This window comes from Cucumis melo, chromosome 12, assembly GCF_025177605.1.
Source record: "Cucumis melo cultivar AY chromosome 12, USDA_Cmelo_AY_1.0, whole genome shotgun sequence".
NCBI lineage: Eukaryota > Viridiplantae > Streptophyta > Magnoliopsida > Cucurbitales > Cucurbitaceae > Cucumis > Cucumis melo.
Window position 1 is genome coordinate 14,145,310 of NC_066868.1, and position 16,246 is coordinate 14,161,555.

Consider the following 16,246-nt stretch of genomic DNA (forward strand, 5'->3'; position numbering starts at 1 on the left):
TGATTTCCCTTCTCTAACCCTTACTGCCTAACTGGAGAGCGGACAACTAACATGTTCCACTTATTGAATAGGGTTCTATGGTTGGTCTCCGACCCCTGGATATCGAAGGCATCCTTGGGGTGATGTCGTAGTTCCTACGAGGTGGAGACTATGGGGTCGGTCCATAAATTTTCCTTCCTTTTGTCGCATTTCGCTCAAGGGTTGAAGTGAGATATTGCATCAAGCTATTCGCAAGGGCCAACTGACTACTTGAAATAGTCTCGGTTAAGGAATCAACTATTTATAGAATTGATAAAGAAATCCCCTGTCATAGTTTCAAGGGTCAATCTAGATTCGATGTAGCTGACTCTAGAAGTCTTTCTCTTAAAGTTACTGATGGCGAAGCTCCAAATCCAACCCAGTCTCGATATTCATACCTCTCTAACTCGATATATTGAACAACCTATCCTTTCCTTTTCCTCAAAATAAAGAAAACGTAGTGGTCAACGCTGAAATCAGAGAAAGATATGAGGAATGCAAAGTGTGACCTATCCTTGAAAGTTGTTGATAATCGCGGAGTGGGCCACAGCAAGGGCTGGCCCTTAGCCCTATCTCTATCCTAATAAGAAGATAGATTCTACCTCCCATACTCATTTTGGATAGCTGGTTCTAGCTTCCCTGCAACTGATCTGGACTCCCTCTCTCTACAAGACTGTCCTCAATTTTTGAAACCCTTTTGACTACTAAGAAAAACTTCTCATTAACATAAAATGAAATTGCACGTCTTTCTCCTATTCTATTATCTATGATCTTTGGGATTTATATTTCTTCATGAAAGATATTCTATAATTAAGTGCAAGGGCTTATTCATATAAGGTGACTCTAACCTCTAGCTTTGTCTTGGGGATCTCTTTCCTATTTGCCTGACTCGTTCAACCTATTCCACTATGTCTAAAAAGAAGGGATCATACTAATTTTTCTCGATCCTGAACTCTTTATGATTTAACTAGGTCTGCTGGAGAAAGATATTCTTATCAATGGTGGAACTTCTCAAAGGAAATGTGGCACAATGAGAGTCAAAATAGACAGACCTAGAGAGAGGGATGAAATAGCTCGTTAGTGCAAATTCTTTTTATATAGAGTTTTTGGGGTATTATCTAAAACTTTAGACTCTTGCTAATAGTTTAGTTCACTCTTTCTAGTTAGAATAGTCGGATTGATTTATGGTATGGAACTGAATGGCATCAAAATCTCAATATTCTTTCATCCTCTAATAATATCGAGCAGTCTAGACTTTCTCCTTTTTTTTTTAGTAGAAGTAATGGGCCACATAAATGGCTCTAGCCTCTTCTTACGACTGCCACAGCTGGTCGAATTGTCTAATATGCCCCAACTGGTACTGACTTATGCCCCGCCTTGCCTGTTTCCCCTTTAAAAGACTGGTTTAGCCTTCCTGCCCACTAGTTTGCATATACCTTTACTGGGAACGAGAGTACTTCTATTTATAGAATTGATAAAGAAAAAAGATGTGGTCATAGAAAAGAGATGTGGTCATAGAATAAGAGATTTTAATGATAACAACTTAAACTGATCTGAGGGAGAAGAGGTGGCTCTATTAGAGAAGGAAAGAAAAAGAGGACCACCCAAATCCTTCTACCTACTTCTTGGTGCATTCACTGAAGTAGTAAAAAAAAGTGCATCCTTCGTAAAGACTTGGACTAGCCTTCTGCTATTACTCAGAAGAATGGAATCGTACGGTCTTTCTTTCAGCTGTAAGTTGACTCAGAGGTTAGAGAAGTATCCCCGAAGATGAAGAGTTGGGTGCCGGTTCTTATGGTATTGAATTGGATTCCCCAAATAAGAGATAAAGAAAGTTTATCCCTTCAAGGTGCTCATCACTCTCTTTTTCTAAAGAGAAAATGTGAAATTGACATTTTATCAAAAGGAAGAGGAAGAAGTACGTTGAATCAGAGAAATCTTTTCTTTGAGTATTTTCTCCGAAGCTAGACAAGATCCTAAATGGGTGAAGGTTCTCATATGCTCCTCAGAGGTTTGATGAGGGTATGAGATTGGCAGTTTCTAGAATAGAAGAACCTCATCGCTCTATGGGCAGATAGAACTAAGCAAGAACCAGAGGCAACTATCACTTAGAAGAAAGAGTAGGGAAAGAGCTGGTTGCATCGAAAGTGTGGGAAGTTGACTTATCTAATCGGATGTCTAGATGCACAAGAAGAGTTTTAGTTCCACAAACAATTCCAAGAAAAGGAATATTCCATAAATCAGTCCAACTATCGATAGTCTTGAGCTCCTTCCCTCTTGACTTTTAAATCTCTTTCCCCATAATAAGACACAGAAAAGTAGGGGATAAAGGGCTTACCTGAGTTGACAAGGTTAGAATATTATAGGCTCGAAGGTCGAGGCAGAGTAGAACAACTTTCCAAAGACTCCTAACATAGGGGTCGTATTCTCTCTTTCATGAGTAAGGAAAAGAGTAACTAACTCAAAGGATCAAAAAGTAGACCTAGCCTCAATAAAAGACAAGGCTCAAAGAAGATTGAGAAAGCCTAGGTTATGAAATAGGAATTGAATAAGGAAGACAAAGAAAGTACTATACGGATGGAAGTCAGACGTAGAAGGCTCCATAGGAGTAGTGTCAAGAATTCTATTCCATGCAAAGACCATAAAAAGATAGGGGAGGCTCGTGAATATGGATAAGGTTCACATGGGTTTCAGACGTAGAAGCAAAAACATGTTGGAATTTATATCCTAAAACTCGTAGTTTGTAGTTTAAAACTATATTCTACTCAATAAAGTGGTTATTGAGGACTTATTAGTGAAAATAAAATATTATAATCTTAAAGCCAATAAACTAAGGTCCATAGGTTATCTAGTGTAGACTTGAACTTTATGTAGAGACATAAACTTGGATCAAGTTCGATTATATAGCCCAAACGGTCTATAATGAATGAATAAGGTTGGGCGCCTTATTTTGGAAACACTATGGATGCAGGCCGCTTTGTAGTTAGTACAAACGAATTGATCCTAAATCGTTCATGTAGAGACATGGAAATGGGGGCATCCTATGTAAAGAGTTTACATAAGACTAAAACCAAGAAATAGTCACTTTTAAGTTATAACACCGTTGACTATATAAACTGACTATTTCGATTATGATGATCTCGATAACTTAAATCTTAATCCTGAGCTATCTATAAACTTCTGTTCAAACGGTATTATCCTTATATCTACATAGGTGAGGGTAGCTCAACGACGTTGGCCCAATAAGCCTCCATTTTAGGGGTAAGACCAGATAAATGGCTAGGGACATAGGGTGTAAGACATAATTCACTCTTACCTGCTTTAGGGTTAGTAGATAGGTTGTTCCCTTAAGAACTGAATCCAAGTCTTGAATAAGAGATCCCGCCCTCTCATTGGCCTAAGAGAGATTTAGTTTATAGGTTGGATCTAAAACCAATTGTTCAATAGTGGATTAGTGGGACTTAAGGAACAAGATGTAGTGCCGGAGGTAAAACAATATTTTGACCCAACCGAGATTACGAACAACCTGTGAAGGATTAACTTACTGATCATGGTTATATCAAATGGATACAAATATATCTATAGTGAGAGGAGTGCAACTATGGGACTTTAGTGGAATGACCCGTTAGTTAACGAATGTTCATTAGCTCGGTCTAAAAGGGTTTAGCCAGTTAATCTCGGATCATTGGAGTCAAGGATCTATAGGTCCATTAGTTCCCCTACTAGCTCATACGGAATTAACTTAGAACAATATGTTGGAATAATTCGAATTGTTCGAGTTAGGTAAAGAGAGAGAAACCAAGGAATATATGTGATATAGTTGTCAGTTATAGGGCTTTATGTTTAAATGTGATTTAAGTATTAAAAATATGAATAGGGACTCATATTTGGAAGCTCAAAATTGATGGAAATGGTCAAAGTTGTGAAAAGTCAAAAGTCAAATGTTGACTTTCGACGTTGAAAAGTCTAACTTTGACCGGCTTTATATTCAAATGTGATTTGAATTTCAAGAAAATGAATGCGGATTCATGCTTTGGAGGTCGAAATTAGTCAAGATGGACAAAATAGTAAAAAGTCAAAATGTTTAGTCTTGACTTTGACTAGAATGGTTAAATGACCATTTTGCCCCTTGATTACAGTTAGTGGGAAAATCCAACATTTTGTTGGATAATTTCACTAACTCTTAGTGGGCTATGTGGAAGCTTATGGCGATAACACCAAGACCACTAAGAGAAAATGGAATGGTGAATCAATTTACTAATGGATAGTGGATTGTGAGGTGTTGGGCTTTGGTGGTCCAATTACATGCAATTTTTGCATGTAATTAGTCTATTTAAGGGGCATTTTTCATTTTGAAAAAAGATTTTTTGCCATTTTTTATAGTTTTTGAATTACAAAAAAAAAAAAAAACCTTTTTCTCTCCCAAATCTCACACCAAAATCTACCTCCAAATTTGATCTCTTTCTCAGATTTCCTACTTTGAATGGGTCCCACAACCCTATTCTAAGTCTAGAGAATAGCGGGTTAATTCTAGTGGTGATTCTGTTCGAGTTCGAAAGAATATTTGGAGCTTCGGGAAGCTACAAAGGTAAGTGTTTCTTTTAACCCTAATTGAATGTAATTAGGGTTGTGTTTAGGATGCATGTTAATCACTAAATTATGTTTAGTTGCAATTAGGGTAAAAATCCGATCTTGTTTTTCGCTGCGTTCGTATGCTTTCCATCAAAACAAAGGTCCAATTGACTAGTCTTTTAGTGGAATGATTGAAGTAACTTTATTGTAGACCTCTTTAATCCACTAAGTCAAAGATGGAGCCCAAGGTTCGAAGGACTCATGAATTCTACTAAAAGGAGTGCAAGAGGCTCAAAGAATTTGACGCGTCCTAAGACTCCAAAGCAATTCAGAAGAGGGTCAAATCCCTTTCAATAAAGAAAGTCACAGGTCTGAAGGACTCATGAAATTCTTACGAACTTCTTTTATTTCCTTCTTTAGCTTTTTATAGGATTGCAAATGATTTTATTGTTTTTTGTCATTGGACTTCTTTGATCTGCAACGTTTCTTATTGGTGATTGAATGCATTTCAGACTGGTCAGCCACTGTTTGACTTTGTTTCCTTCGTGGAGACGAGTCTGATTGCTCCAATGATTGATTGTTCATTGCATGATCAGTAGTATTGGTATCACTGTTGTTAATATCTGGAATGGATTCATCGTCCTCCATTTCCATGTTATCATCCCCTCGAATTCGACTCTCCATGAAAGCTTTCTCTTGGGTTGATAGCTTCAGTTTAGGTTTAACAATAGTCTGCAATGTTACAATCAAAGAATTGTTAATATAAACAATCGTTTATAAAATAATATGATATTTACATATGGTATTCAATATAAACGATATTGCATTAAGCTAAACGATCGTATATGTTAAAATGTAAACGATCATGTAATTGTGTTAAACGATCGTGTAATTATGTTAAACGATCGTGTAATTGTGTTAAACGATCGCTGACAAGTTTTACTTACATTTTTGTTGTTGAATATGTTCTTCTGCAGCATTTGGTAAGATGGTGCTTGTGTACAATTCATTCTCAATATTCTAGAGATTGATTCCTTATTATTTTTTGTGGCCAGGTGCTCACTTACAGTTGAAAGTACTTCACAAGCCCACACCTAAAACATTTAAACAAATATGTTAAACTTTGATGTTTAATTTGCATTTAATTAAAGTGTATAAACAAATAAAAATAACCTGAAAAGCAAGCATGTAGCCTTTGATGTTGTAGTATGCCACTGTTTTGGTATTTTTTGTCTTCTTTAGCTCGTATGCTTCTTTTTCCCTTGTAGACTTGTCTTTAAACTGTTGAGCAGATGAGTGTAGAAGAAAGTTGACCAATCAAAGCTCTTAAATACTTCTTCATCATCAACTCTTCCCAAAATATCCATGTCAAACTGTGTTTTCTTATCCTTTCTGATCATCACAGTTTCTATAAAGATGGCCAAGGCGACCTTCACAGCATCGTGATCATTTGTTAACTCAAAATTCTTGAAAATTTCCTCAACTATCAAGCATGTTATTATTTTCTTATTTTTTTATCTGAATAGAAGGCTTTGTAGGCGCTTATTATCATAATCTTTCTCTAATGTTATATTTGTTGGCCACAATCCAGTTATGATGTTGAATTCCTTTTGGGTGAAACGAATGTTTTTCCCTAAAACTGAAAAACAAATTCCATCTGCGTTGGCTTCTTCAGGTATCTACCTCAGCAAGAAATGGTGGATCAACTGGCCATTGAAGACCATGTTGACATTCAGCAATTGACCAAAAATTGTTTTGTTGAACATCTGTAGTTGTTCCTTGGTCAGTATATCCTTAATAAGATTGTCAATCTTGTGCACTTGGCATGAGACAGTGGCAGGTAAGTACTTGTCGCTGGTACAACCATCTTGAAAATCATGATCATATTATACTTTCGTTACGTACACGATCGTTTATAAAACACCAAACCCTAAATCCTAAAATTAAATTATTGTTTACTTGATGTAACAGATCGTTCAATCCAAATAGAAAGACATTCGTAATATAATTAATTGGCAAGTAATGATAAATTGAAACATTTAACAATCTCTAGAATAGAAGTTTAAATGAATCCAAAAACCTAAACGCTTGAGAATAAGAATTTAAAAACAAAATGATAGTTTTCAAGACAGAAGTGGAAACGTTTGAAATATAAAGAAGACGAAGCATAACGTTATAGTATGAAAAGTTTAGCAAAATACCTTTTGACGTTGAAAAGAAAAATGAACTGAGAGAAAAATGGAATAAGAAATCTTTGAGATGAAATGCTGAGTGATCTGTGCGTTTGTGTATTACGAAGTGACGAAAAATGAAGAAGGCGGTACGTATATATTAGTTGTTTTTACCAAAGGGGCAATATTGTAAATTTGCATGCTTTTTTTAAAATGTTGAATCGCATTCCTTACTGTTTAATATATATATATATATATATATATATATATATATATATATATATATATATATATAAACGATCGTGTAATTAAGTAAAAAATGTAAGTGATCGCATTGTGTAATTAAGTAAAAAATGTAAGTGATCGCATTGTTAAACGAAGGGAAAAACATATAATGTTAAACGATGATGTTGTACAACTAAACGATCGTGTAGGATATCATTTATAAGATGTTATTAAACGATGATGTTGTATAATTTACACGCTCGTGGAGTATATTGTTTAAACGACTATGTATCTATACGATTAAACAATGGTGTTGTTGAATATAAACAATCGTGGTAATAAATGTAATTGATCCCTTTATACGTTTTACAAGATAGTGTAGAATATAAAGAGTGAAATGGAATACAGATTTCTCAAGTATAAAATAAAGAAATTTTCGAATGTTAAATTTAAAGATTTGAAGCTTTACAAACACTATAAATCATCTCTAAAATATTAAAAAATTTGTAGGTCGAAGGATGGAGTAGTATCAATGTATTCTTGAGTTGACATTCTTCTTTCGTTTCTCTGCTGCTTTCTTCTTGTGTTGAGACTTTTGTCTTTTTTTGCTGACTAACATTATTTTCCTTTTGCATTTCTTTAATTTCTCTCTTGTTTCCTTTTGTTTCAACTTCTTGTGCTTCTTAACTGCTATCAGTGTCAATTTCTTCTTGTGGTTCTTGACTACTATCAGTGTCAATTTCTTTTTCAGTTTCAGTTTCGTTATTATCAAACTCATCTTCTTCAATCAACTTTTGTTTTCCTTTTGTTGTATCTTTTGTATTTTCTTTCCCTTGTTTTTCTATTTTTTTCTTCGACAATTACAATATTTCTCAATTGAATCTGGTTTCGTTTTGTTTTGTCTTCATGGCTCCTATTTTCAACTTCTTCTTCTTTTTCTCCATCTTTAAATTCAATTATCTGAATGTAAAAAGAGAATGTGTTGTCAAAATAATTGTGCAACAAAATGTAGACAGTCATGCAATATAAAGATCGTTTAAATATATATATACGATCATGAAACCAGTTAATTAGCAAAGAATTAAAAAATATATAAATTAAAGAATTACAAACTAAACGAACAGTCGTGTGAAATATATAAACGATCGTTTAGTATATGTTAAGCGATCGTTTAGTATATGTTAAGCGATCGTTTAGTTATGTTAAACGATCGTTCAGTTATGTTAAACGATCGTTCAGTTATGTTAAACGATCGTTCAGTTATGTTAAACGATCGTTCAGTTATGTTAAACGATCGTTCAGTTATGTTAAACGATCGTTCAGTTATGTTAAACGATCGTTCAGTTATGTTAAACGATCGTTCAGTTATGTTAAACGATCGTTCAGTTATGTTAAACGATCGTTCAGTTATGTTAAACGATCGTTCAGTTATGTTAAACGATCGTTTAGTTATATTAACGATCATTTATTTTGTATATTCAACAAATTAAAACCTGTGTCAATACATGTGTTTTTGGTGTTCCTAAATGAATAAACCAGTTGTTCTTTTCATCTTCTTCATCTATCTGCAAGCACATAAAGTAAGAATGTTCAGAGACATCATGAAGAAAATACATCCAGACATATAAATTATATATGTCTATACGAGTTATATTTATTGTTTGGAAAAGAGTTAAACCTATGGCAATATTTGTATTTTGGGTGTTTCTAAATCTGTAGTTGCTATTGTTTTCAAACTACTTTGTGTTTCCAAAATAGTAATTTCCTGTAAAGAAAAAGAAACAACATAATCGTGTTTTATTTTATTTGGAATTGAGGAACATTAAACAAAATAAAGGAGTACATAATGAATAAGGCACTAATCGTAGGGCAATGTGTTGTTGCATACTTTACCATTGTATTAACTTGTTCATCATCATCAAGAAGATCAAGGCTACAAGTAGGTGGTTTATTTTTCTCCATGACTTTTGTATATGTAATTTCTTTCTCGTTCTGTTGTTGTTGAAGTTTAGTTGATGGTGGTGGAACATTCAAGCTTGTCATAACCATTATCAACATGTTTTTTATTTCTTTTATTCTTTGTCTTAATAATATTTGTCTGTTTCTATTTTTTTCTTATTTTTTCTGATTTCACTTATTTCATTTAAGATTTTATTTGTTTCATTGTTTTTTTCCATTTCTTTCTGTTTTTTTTTCCTGTTGCTCTGCTTTTTCTTTTCTTTCCTATTTCTCAATATTTTTGAAATATCTCAAAATTGTTTGAGACTCTTCTTCTGATGAGTCTAAAGGTGTCATGGAGAACTACAAATAAAATAATATTAGATTATTAGTGAAAAATTAGCAAAGGTATTGATAAAGAGTAATAGATTTATATTATCATCTATTCAAGATAGACATGGATAGAAAATCTTTCATTATCTATCTAGATAGATATATATAAAGCATACTCTAAGTTTACTTACATTCTCAGATTAAAAAATGTTGATGTTTAGAGTCCTCCAGTCACTTGTTTCCAAACATTCCCATGTTACAATTGGTGGCCCTTCCATTGCAAGCTTTCTTCCAAACCCAACATCTAAATTGGAAAGTCTTGGCATTTTCTCAAAGCCCAGTAGACTAAAGCTAGGAGAAACCCTTGAAGGTATACAGCATCCTTGTCACTGTAGGATGCTTTTTTCGAGAACTGATATGTTAGGATGTACGATAATCTTCCCCATGTAGCCTTTGAAGATTTCTTCATTATCCAATATGTCTAGATGTAGGAGATTTATGTGGTTGTGTTGCTGCTTGGGAATTAAAAATGCTTTTTAAGATATAGAGGTTAACTAGTTTTTCTTTCAATAAGTCTTACTCATTGCACAACGCTTTGAAAGTTCTTTCTATATCTCTTCTTGTTATAAAGTCATCATGATGGAAAATGGCATTTTTCAGACCATTTTCTTTTCTTTCTCCTAGATTTAACTTAGGGAATTTGTGACCTTTTAGTCCAGTCACAAAACAAAAGTCTTTCAGCCCAAATTCTGCTATATGTCCATTGAAGTTGAAAACAAGGACATTAGTTTTTTTTTTTATAGCATTGTTTTCTTAATAGAAAATTTAAGAATTGTGTTGGTATTTTGGCCATTTTAATGTTAAGGAACTGGCCAAAAGGATTGTTTGTCAAAACTCGAAAGAGAATTCTTTTGTCTATTTTTGACTTGATTTGATTCAATGTTTCTAAACTGTAGTATACAGTAATTATAAGGTTTTTGTGTTCATCTTCCATAATAATGTCATTTGGATAGTGTTTCACCTGTTGAATGGCATAATAAATAGTATGTTTCAAACAAGGGTAAGTTTAAACAAATTTACAAATGCAGATCGTTATAAAGAAAAAGATGCACAAATATCCAACGCTATACAAACAGATATTCACATTCTAGTTTGTTACCTTTATTCCTTTTTCTTTCTTTATTTTTCTTTCTTCTGTCTTTGCTTTACACCTTATTGATTTGATACACGATGCTTGTTGATTTTTGCTCACCATCTATTTGTAAAAAAGAAAACTAATATAAATTATATTCAATGAAATTATACAATTAGTATAGAAATAAACATGTTTGTATGTGGGATAGATCGTGATAGATATAGATTGATCAAAATGAATATAGATTAAGGCCTCTTTATATGTGATATAGATCGTGCTAAATATATGCGGATGATGGAGATAGATCGAAATGAATATAGACTCAAGACCTTTTTTATTCTTGCTCACCATCTATTTGTAAAAAAGAAGAATAGTATAAATTATATTCAATGAAATATATACAATCAATATAGAAAGAGACATGTTTCTATATGGGATAGATCGCGATAGGTATAGATTGATCGAAATAAATATAGATTAAGACCTCTTTGTATGCGATATAGATCGTGCTAGATATATGTAGATGATTGAGATAGATCAAAATGAATATAGATTCAAACCTTTTTGTATGCAAGTCAGATCGTCGATCGCGATAGTTCTGTTGAAGTAGTTATCATGATACAAATAATTGACGAGGAAGATGATGAAAGAAAAAGTCTGAGCAAGTTCCTTCACATTTTTATAGCCCCTTCATTTTCATGGCATTTTTGTAATTACGAGTTATTGGAGTTTTTGTAAATGTTCATTTATATAAACGATCGTTGAAATTTCTCTACACGATCGTGTATACTTAAACTTTTTCGTAATTTTTTTACTGTTTATTACCTTATCGTTTATATAATGTACAGAATCGTGTATGATTATTGTTTATATTTTCAAATATGATCAAACACACATATGAAATAATCGTTAAAGATAATTTACGCGATCGTTAAAGTATTTTGTTATCGTTTAGCGTTTATTGTTGATCGTTTATGTATTTGATAATTTACAAGATCGTGTATCAATTGAACATTATTCTACATGATGTCGTCTAATAATTGTTTATTAACATTAGTCGCGCGCGGACGATTAATCGTGTGTTTATTGGAGTATTTTTTGTATTTCGTATTATGGGCTTATAGGCTTTTAACGTTGTATTGTTAAATAACTTGCCGCTTTGTTATATTATTAAAAAGACCCCTTATAAGATATATATATTTTTTAAATATAATATATATAAGGGTAATTATAATATGTAGCAATTTTTTAGAATAATTATTAAGTATGTAGCAATATTTTAAAAAAATTGCAAATATAGCAAAGTCTATCAGTGATAGAGTCTATCGTTGATATACTCTTGTGGTTTATCAGTGATAGACCTACATTTACTACATGGTCTATCAGTGATAGACTCATATCATTGATAGATTTTGACAGATTTTGTTATATTTGTAATTTTTTTAAAATATTGTTATATACTCAATTATTTTGAATATAATTGATACATTTTACGACTATCCCTGTATATAATTCGAATGAATTCATAAAGAGTTACACTTTATTATTATTACTACATTTAAAATGGTCTTCTTTGTTTCTTCCATGAAAAAAAGGAAGCCCTAGGCCCAATAATTTGGTTCTTTTCCACCATTGTTTTCTCTGTTTCTCCCTGTGGCAGCCATACCCGAACTCCCTCGCCTATCATATTTCATTTCTTCTTCTCCTTCTCCTTCTCCATTGCTGCATATAGCTCCATCCCAAGGTCTGTTCTATTTTTCTTCGCTTTCTTACGTTATTATTATTATTTTCTTTTTATTCTTTACAATCCTCTTTCTTCATTATTCTTGCCCATTTTTCTTCCTTAGCTCCCTATCATTAATCTCATCTTCTTCCTCTTCTCTCTCTTTTCCATCTATAATTCAACAATCTTCCCCAATTTTATTTTCAAATCTTGCCAGATTAAGTTTCGTGTCTTGTGGGGTTCATACGTTCGCCAATCCTTAAGTATCCACAATTCTTTTTCTTTTTTCTAGGTTAGATATCCATATTGAATGATATTTCAATTTCTAATCCAAATATTTTATCTGAGATTTCAAACCCCAAATAAAACGAAATAACCCCTAAGATTCCTTGCATGGTTGATTAAATAGCTTCTCTGGTTGATTTTGCAGCTCTAGCGGCTTTAACGATTCTGGACGTGTTGTCAGGGCCAGCCACTTAATCATGGTATATCTCTTCTTTCTTTCTCTCCTCTCTTTTAACTTGATGGGGGATTGGTTACCAAGATAAGGAGAACTAAATATGGAATAAGGAGTATAAACTTAACATATTTTGTTAATCTTATCTGAATTATTATGTTTATGTCTCCTCCATTCAGTAATTTGTTTCCATATTGATTGTTATAATTCATACTTTCATTTCGTTCCTAAGTTTTCTCTGGCTGAAGTTTCGACTAGGGGAAAGACTACAGAGAGTGTTAAGTCTTGTGGAATTTTTCTCCATATTAAATCTTATTTTTCTTTTTTTCCCTCCTATGTATTTGTCTAGATATGTTGGGTTCTTTGTGAAATGATACGATTTTCTTGTCCTCTCCACTTTTTATAGTATCTAAAGTTAAGCATATTATCCTATTTATATATCACTTGTGTCATGTCATGTTATGTACTGTGTACTTCGCTATATATATATTTTATCTATTGAATTAGCACTTCCTAATTAGAACTGGTGCATTTACTTCTTTTGTGTTGGTGAATTAGAGGAGTGGATATGCATAATTTTTGAAGTTAGTCTTTTTCAGTTTGAGAACTTCCTATAAGAGAAGCTCTTTGCTTATATATTTTTGGACAGGCTGCAAAAATTCTTGCCAATTTAATTGTTATGGGCTCTGGGATACTTGCGAGGGCCTTTGTTCAAGCCTACCGTCAAGCCCTTGCAAGTAAGTATACTCTTTTTTATTCCACCATTTTTCCCCCTCCTATCACAAATTGGCCAATTTTTCCTCGATATCATTTTTATTGGTGTAAAATGTTTACGGCTGGCTTGATGGAAACTTGACTTATAGAACAAAAGAAACTTTCACCTTGTCCTTGAGCTATTAGAAGTTATAATTATAATGCAAATGCCAACTTGGGATGTTTAAGTGTTTTGGCAATACAAAGTTCTGTGTGCACATAGTTTAATTCTGCTTCAGGTGATAGAAATAGATATCAAAGTAATCTATTACATCCTTCTCATCTTCTTAACCTTGAATAGTGTCTTAGATCTTCGGCAAGTGGTCAAAAGAATTTGTTATTTTTCTATCCTGTGACATGAACTAGCGATTTGCAAACAAAAAAAAAAAAAGGATCTCTTGTCCGGTGTAAACAGCTTAACTTCAATACTAAACATGATTGAAATTTGGACATTTATTGAGTCATCTTTCCCTATTTTTCTATTTTTCACAGTTATTGAGGAACTCCATCTTCTCTCTATCTCTACTTTTCACATTTGTTAAATACTCTACATTCTCCTCCTTCTCCTATTAGAGCGTGATCCTTGATTCTTCTCTATTGTTAATGGAAATTCTCTTGTTACTAATTGTGGATTAGTGAGCATCTCTCTTAAATCCTTCTGCCTATATAATAAAAGAAAGTAGTGAGGAGAGTGCCAACTCCAACCCCGAGGGACATTGGAAGGATGGGATGGCACCCCATTTGTTGTAGATGTTTTTATCCATCTTCTCGACAGCATGTCCTAGACGTAGCTCCTTCGTACTGACCTTATCTCTGACAAGCAGAGCGGTATAATCATTAGTTCTTTTTTAACAAATAATCATTAAGTCTTTTTGTTGACAAATAGATATAAAAACTTTGACTGTTCATGGCCTGGATGATAGCATCCTGCAGTTCCATCCTTAGGGCACCCTTGGAGAAAATGCTTTGATTGAACACGTACTTTATTAGTTTGAACAAAGTTGGTTGTTTATACACATCTTTTACTCATTAATTAATTAATGGGAGAGAGTTTGCCACATGTAGTTGTAGTTGATTATGCTTAGTATCAAGTTTTCTTTTGTGTGCTGTAGATGCTTCAAAGTCCGGTGTTGCTCAAGAAACAATGCAAAACACTGTTCGTAGAGCAAGCAAAGTGATGACAGAGCAAGAAGCGAGGCAGATTCTTGGTGTCACCGAGGAAACACCTTGGGAAGAAGTTGTAAAGGTCAAATATCTATTGCTTTTCACTAAAATAGTTCCACCCATATATAGATTTTTGACAATCCTTCTCTCACCTATGTAGAAATATGACGCCTTGTTTGAAAGGAATGCTCAAACTGGGAGCTTTTATCTTCAGTCAAAAGTTCACAGAGCCAAGGAACGATTAGAAACTCTCTATCAGAACAAAGGTCAGGATGCCCCTAGCTGAGTGTTTTGAGGAATGTGCTAGTTTTGAACATTTTACTGATCTTGTATAATTTTTATTTTGATTATGGTTGGCAAGGCATGAATGATGAAATTGGTGCCGTCTTTGTTTTTTTTTTTATACATATCATTTCTTTTATAATTAAAGGTAGGTTCTTGGAGGTAATATGTAAAGTATCATTTGGAGAATTTGCATATATTGCAATATTAACACAAAATAATAGTAAATTTAGATCAATCTATAACTACTTGCAAATAACCAAATTTTAATTTCAATAATTGATGATAGGGATTTACTGCATATGAGTTCCAAATAGTGATAGATCAAATCATTGATTGTTTGCATATTTGATTGCTATTATTGTTGTTACTAGTATATCATATTAATATAATACAAATATAGCATATGAATTATATATCAATGATAAGAAACAGTTTGGTTTAAAAAAGGACATTACTAGTCCAATGACATCGTCAATAGAGTACGTTGTCATGTGGCTACGTTCCTAGACTAGTGAGAACTAAAAATGTCTTTCAAGTTCTCCCTCTGTTTCCATCTCTTTGGACGTGCACGTGCATCTTCATATCCATTGGATTATACATGTAAAAAATCTAAACTCTATCGATTTTCACGTATCTTAGATGTTGTGTTGTCAAAACTATATAGAGGGAGGAAAGGAGAGGATAGTTTTTTAATTTATAATTTCATGTGGCATACACATACATAAGGTTCCACATTAGTTTACATTAACTGTGGTTAAGGTAAACATATATTGTTCATGTATCATGTCCACAAATTTTGAAAAGGCCAAAAACAGCTTTGACACTTAGTACTGAAAAGGTCGTTAGTCGTAGTTGTATGGCGAGTGACAGCACCCATGATTCATGAATATAGGACCAAAATAAAACCAATCAAGAATCATGGAGATACCCCCAACTTCTAAAGATACTTCATCGACTCAATTGAGTATCTGTTGAGTTGAGTTTGATGTACCATGTTTAACTTTGAATCACAATTACATCAAACACTGCGTTCTCCAACAATCGGTATAAGCATTATTTATGTTATCGCTTTTTTAGTCCAAACATCATCCTCTCCTTGAACTTTTCAAAATCAGTCTACTTTTTATTGCTTTCTTGGGAATATTTTTAGTTACCATTAAATCATTTTTGTTACATCCCATCCTGTGGGTGGCATACTTAGTATGCTTCTGATAGTAACTTTGGTTCATAGGATGACACTTGATTGGAGCTTTTTGTTTTAGAAGTTTTCAAATTTAGACAACGCTTTTTACACAACTCAATCCTAAAAGAGATTGGCTTGAGCACTCAACCTTAACCATATAGATTGGATTGGTCTGATTGTGTTTTTTTGCATTCTCTCCTAAAATTGACAAATGCTTATAGAGCATGTATATTTCCTTTTATCTTTAAGAAAAGGAGAAACTATAACACATCCTTGCAAATAGTGGTAA

The 16,246-nt window shown here is 33.2% G+C and overlaps 1 protein-coding gene across 4 annotated transcripts in view; it reads left to right on the plus strand.

The window, feature by feature from the left end:
* Positions 1-15,009, plus strand: part of LOC103501727 (mitochondrial import inner membrane translocase subunit PAM16 like 2) — a 36,891-nt gene extending 21,882 nt beyond the window's left edge. Inside the window, exons 1-5 of one of the 4 annotated variants that reach the window (XM_008465402.3) lie at positions 11,940-12,136; positions 12,546-12,600; positions 13,222-13,309; positions 14,438-14,571; positions 14,650-15,009. In XM_008465402.3, the coding sequence (XP_008463624.2) occupies positions 12,598-12,600; positions 13,222-13,309; positions 14,438-14,571; positions 14,650-14,775 (351 nt within the window). In that variant the 5' untranslated portion in view covers positions 11,940-12,136; positions 12,546-12,597 and the 3' untranslated portion in view covers positions 14,776-15,009. Of the gene's footprint in view, positions 1-11,939; positions 12,408-12,545; positions 12,601-13,221; positions 13,310-14,437; positions 14,572-14,649 lie in introns of those variants that run through there. The other 3 variants (XM_008465403.3, XM_008465404.3, XM_051080263.1) reach the window with 3 other exon arrangements.
* The last annotated feature ends 1,237 nt before the right edge of the window (positions 15,010-16,246 follow it).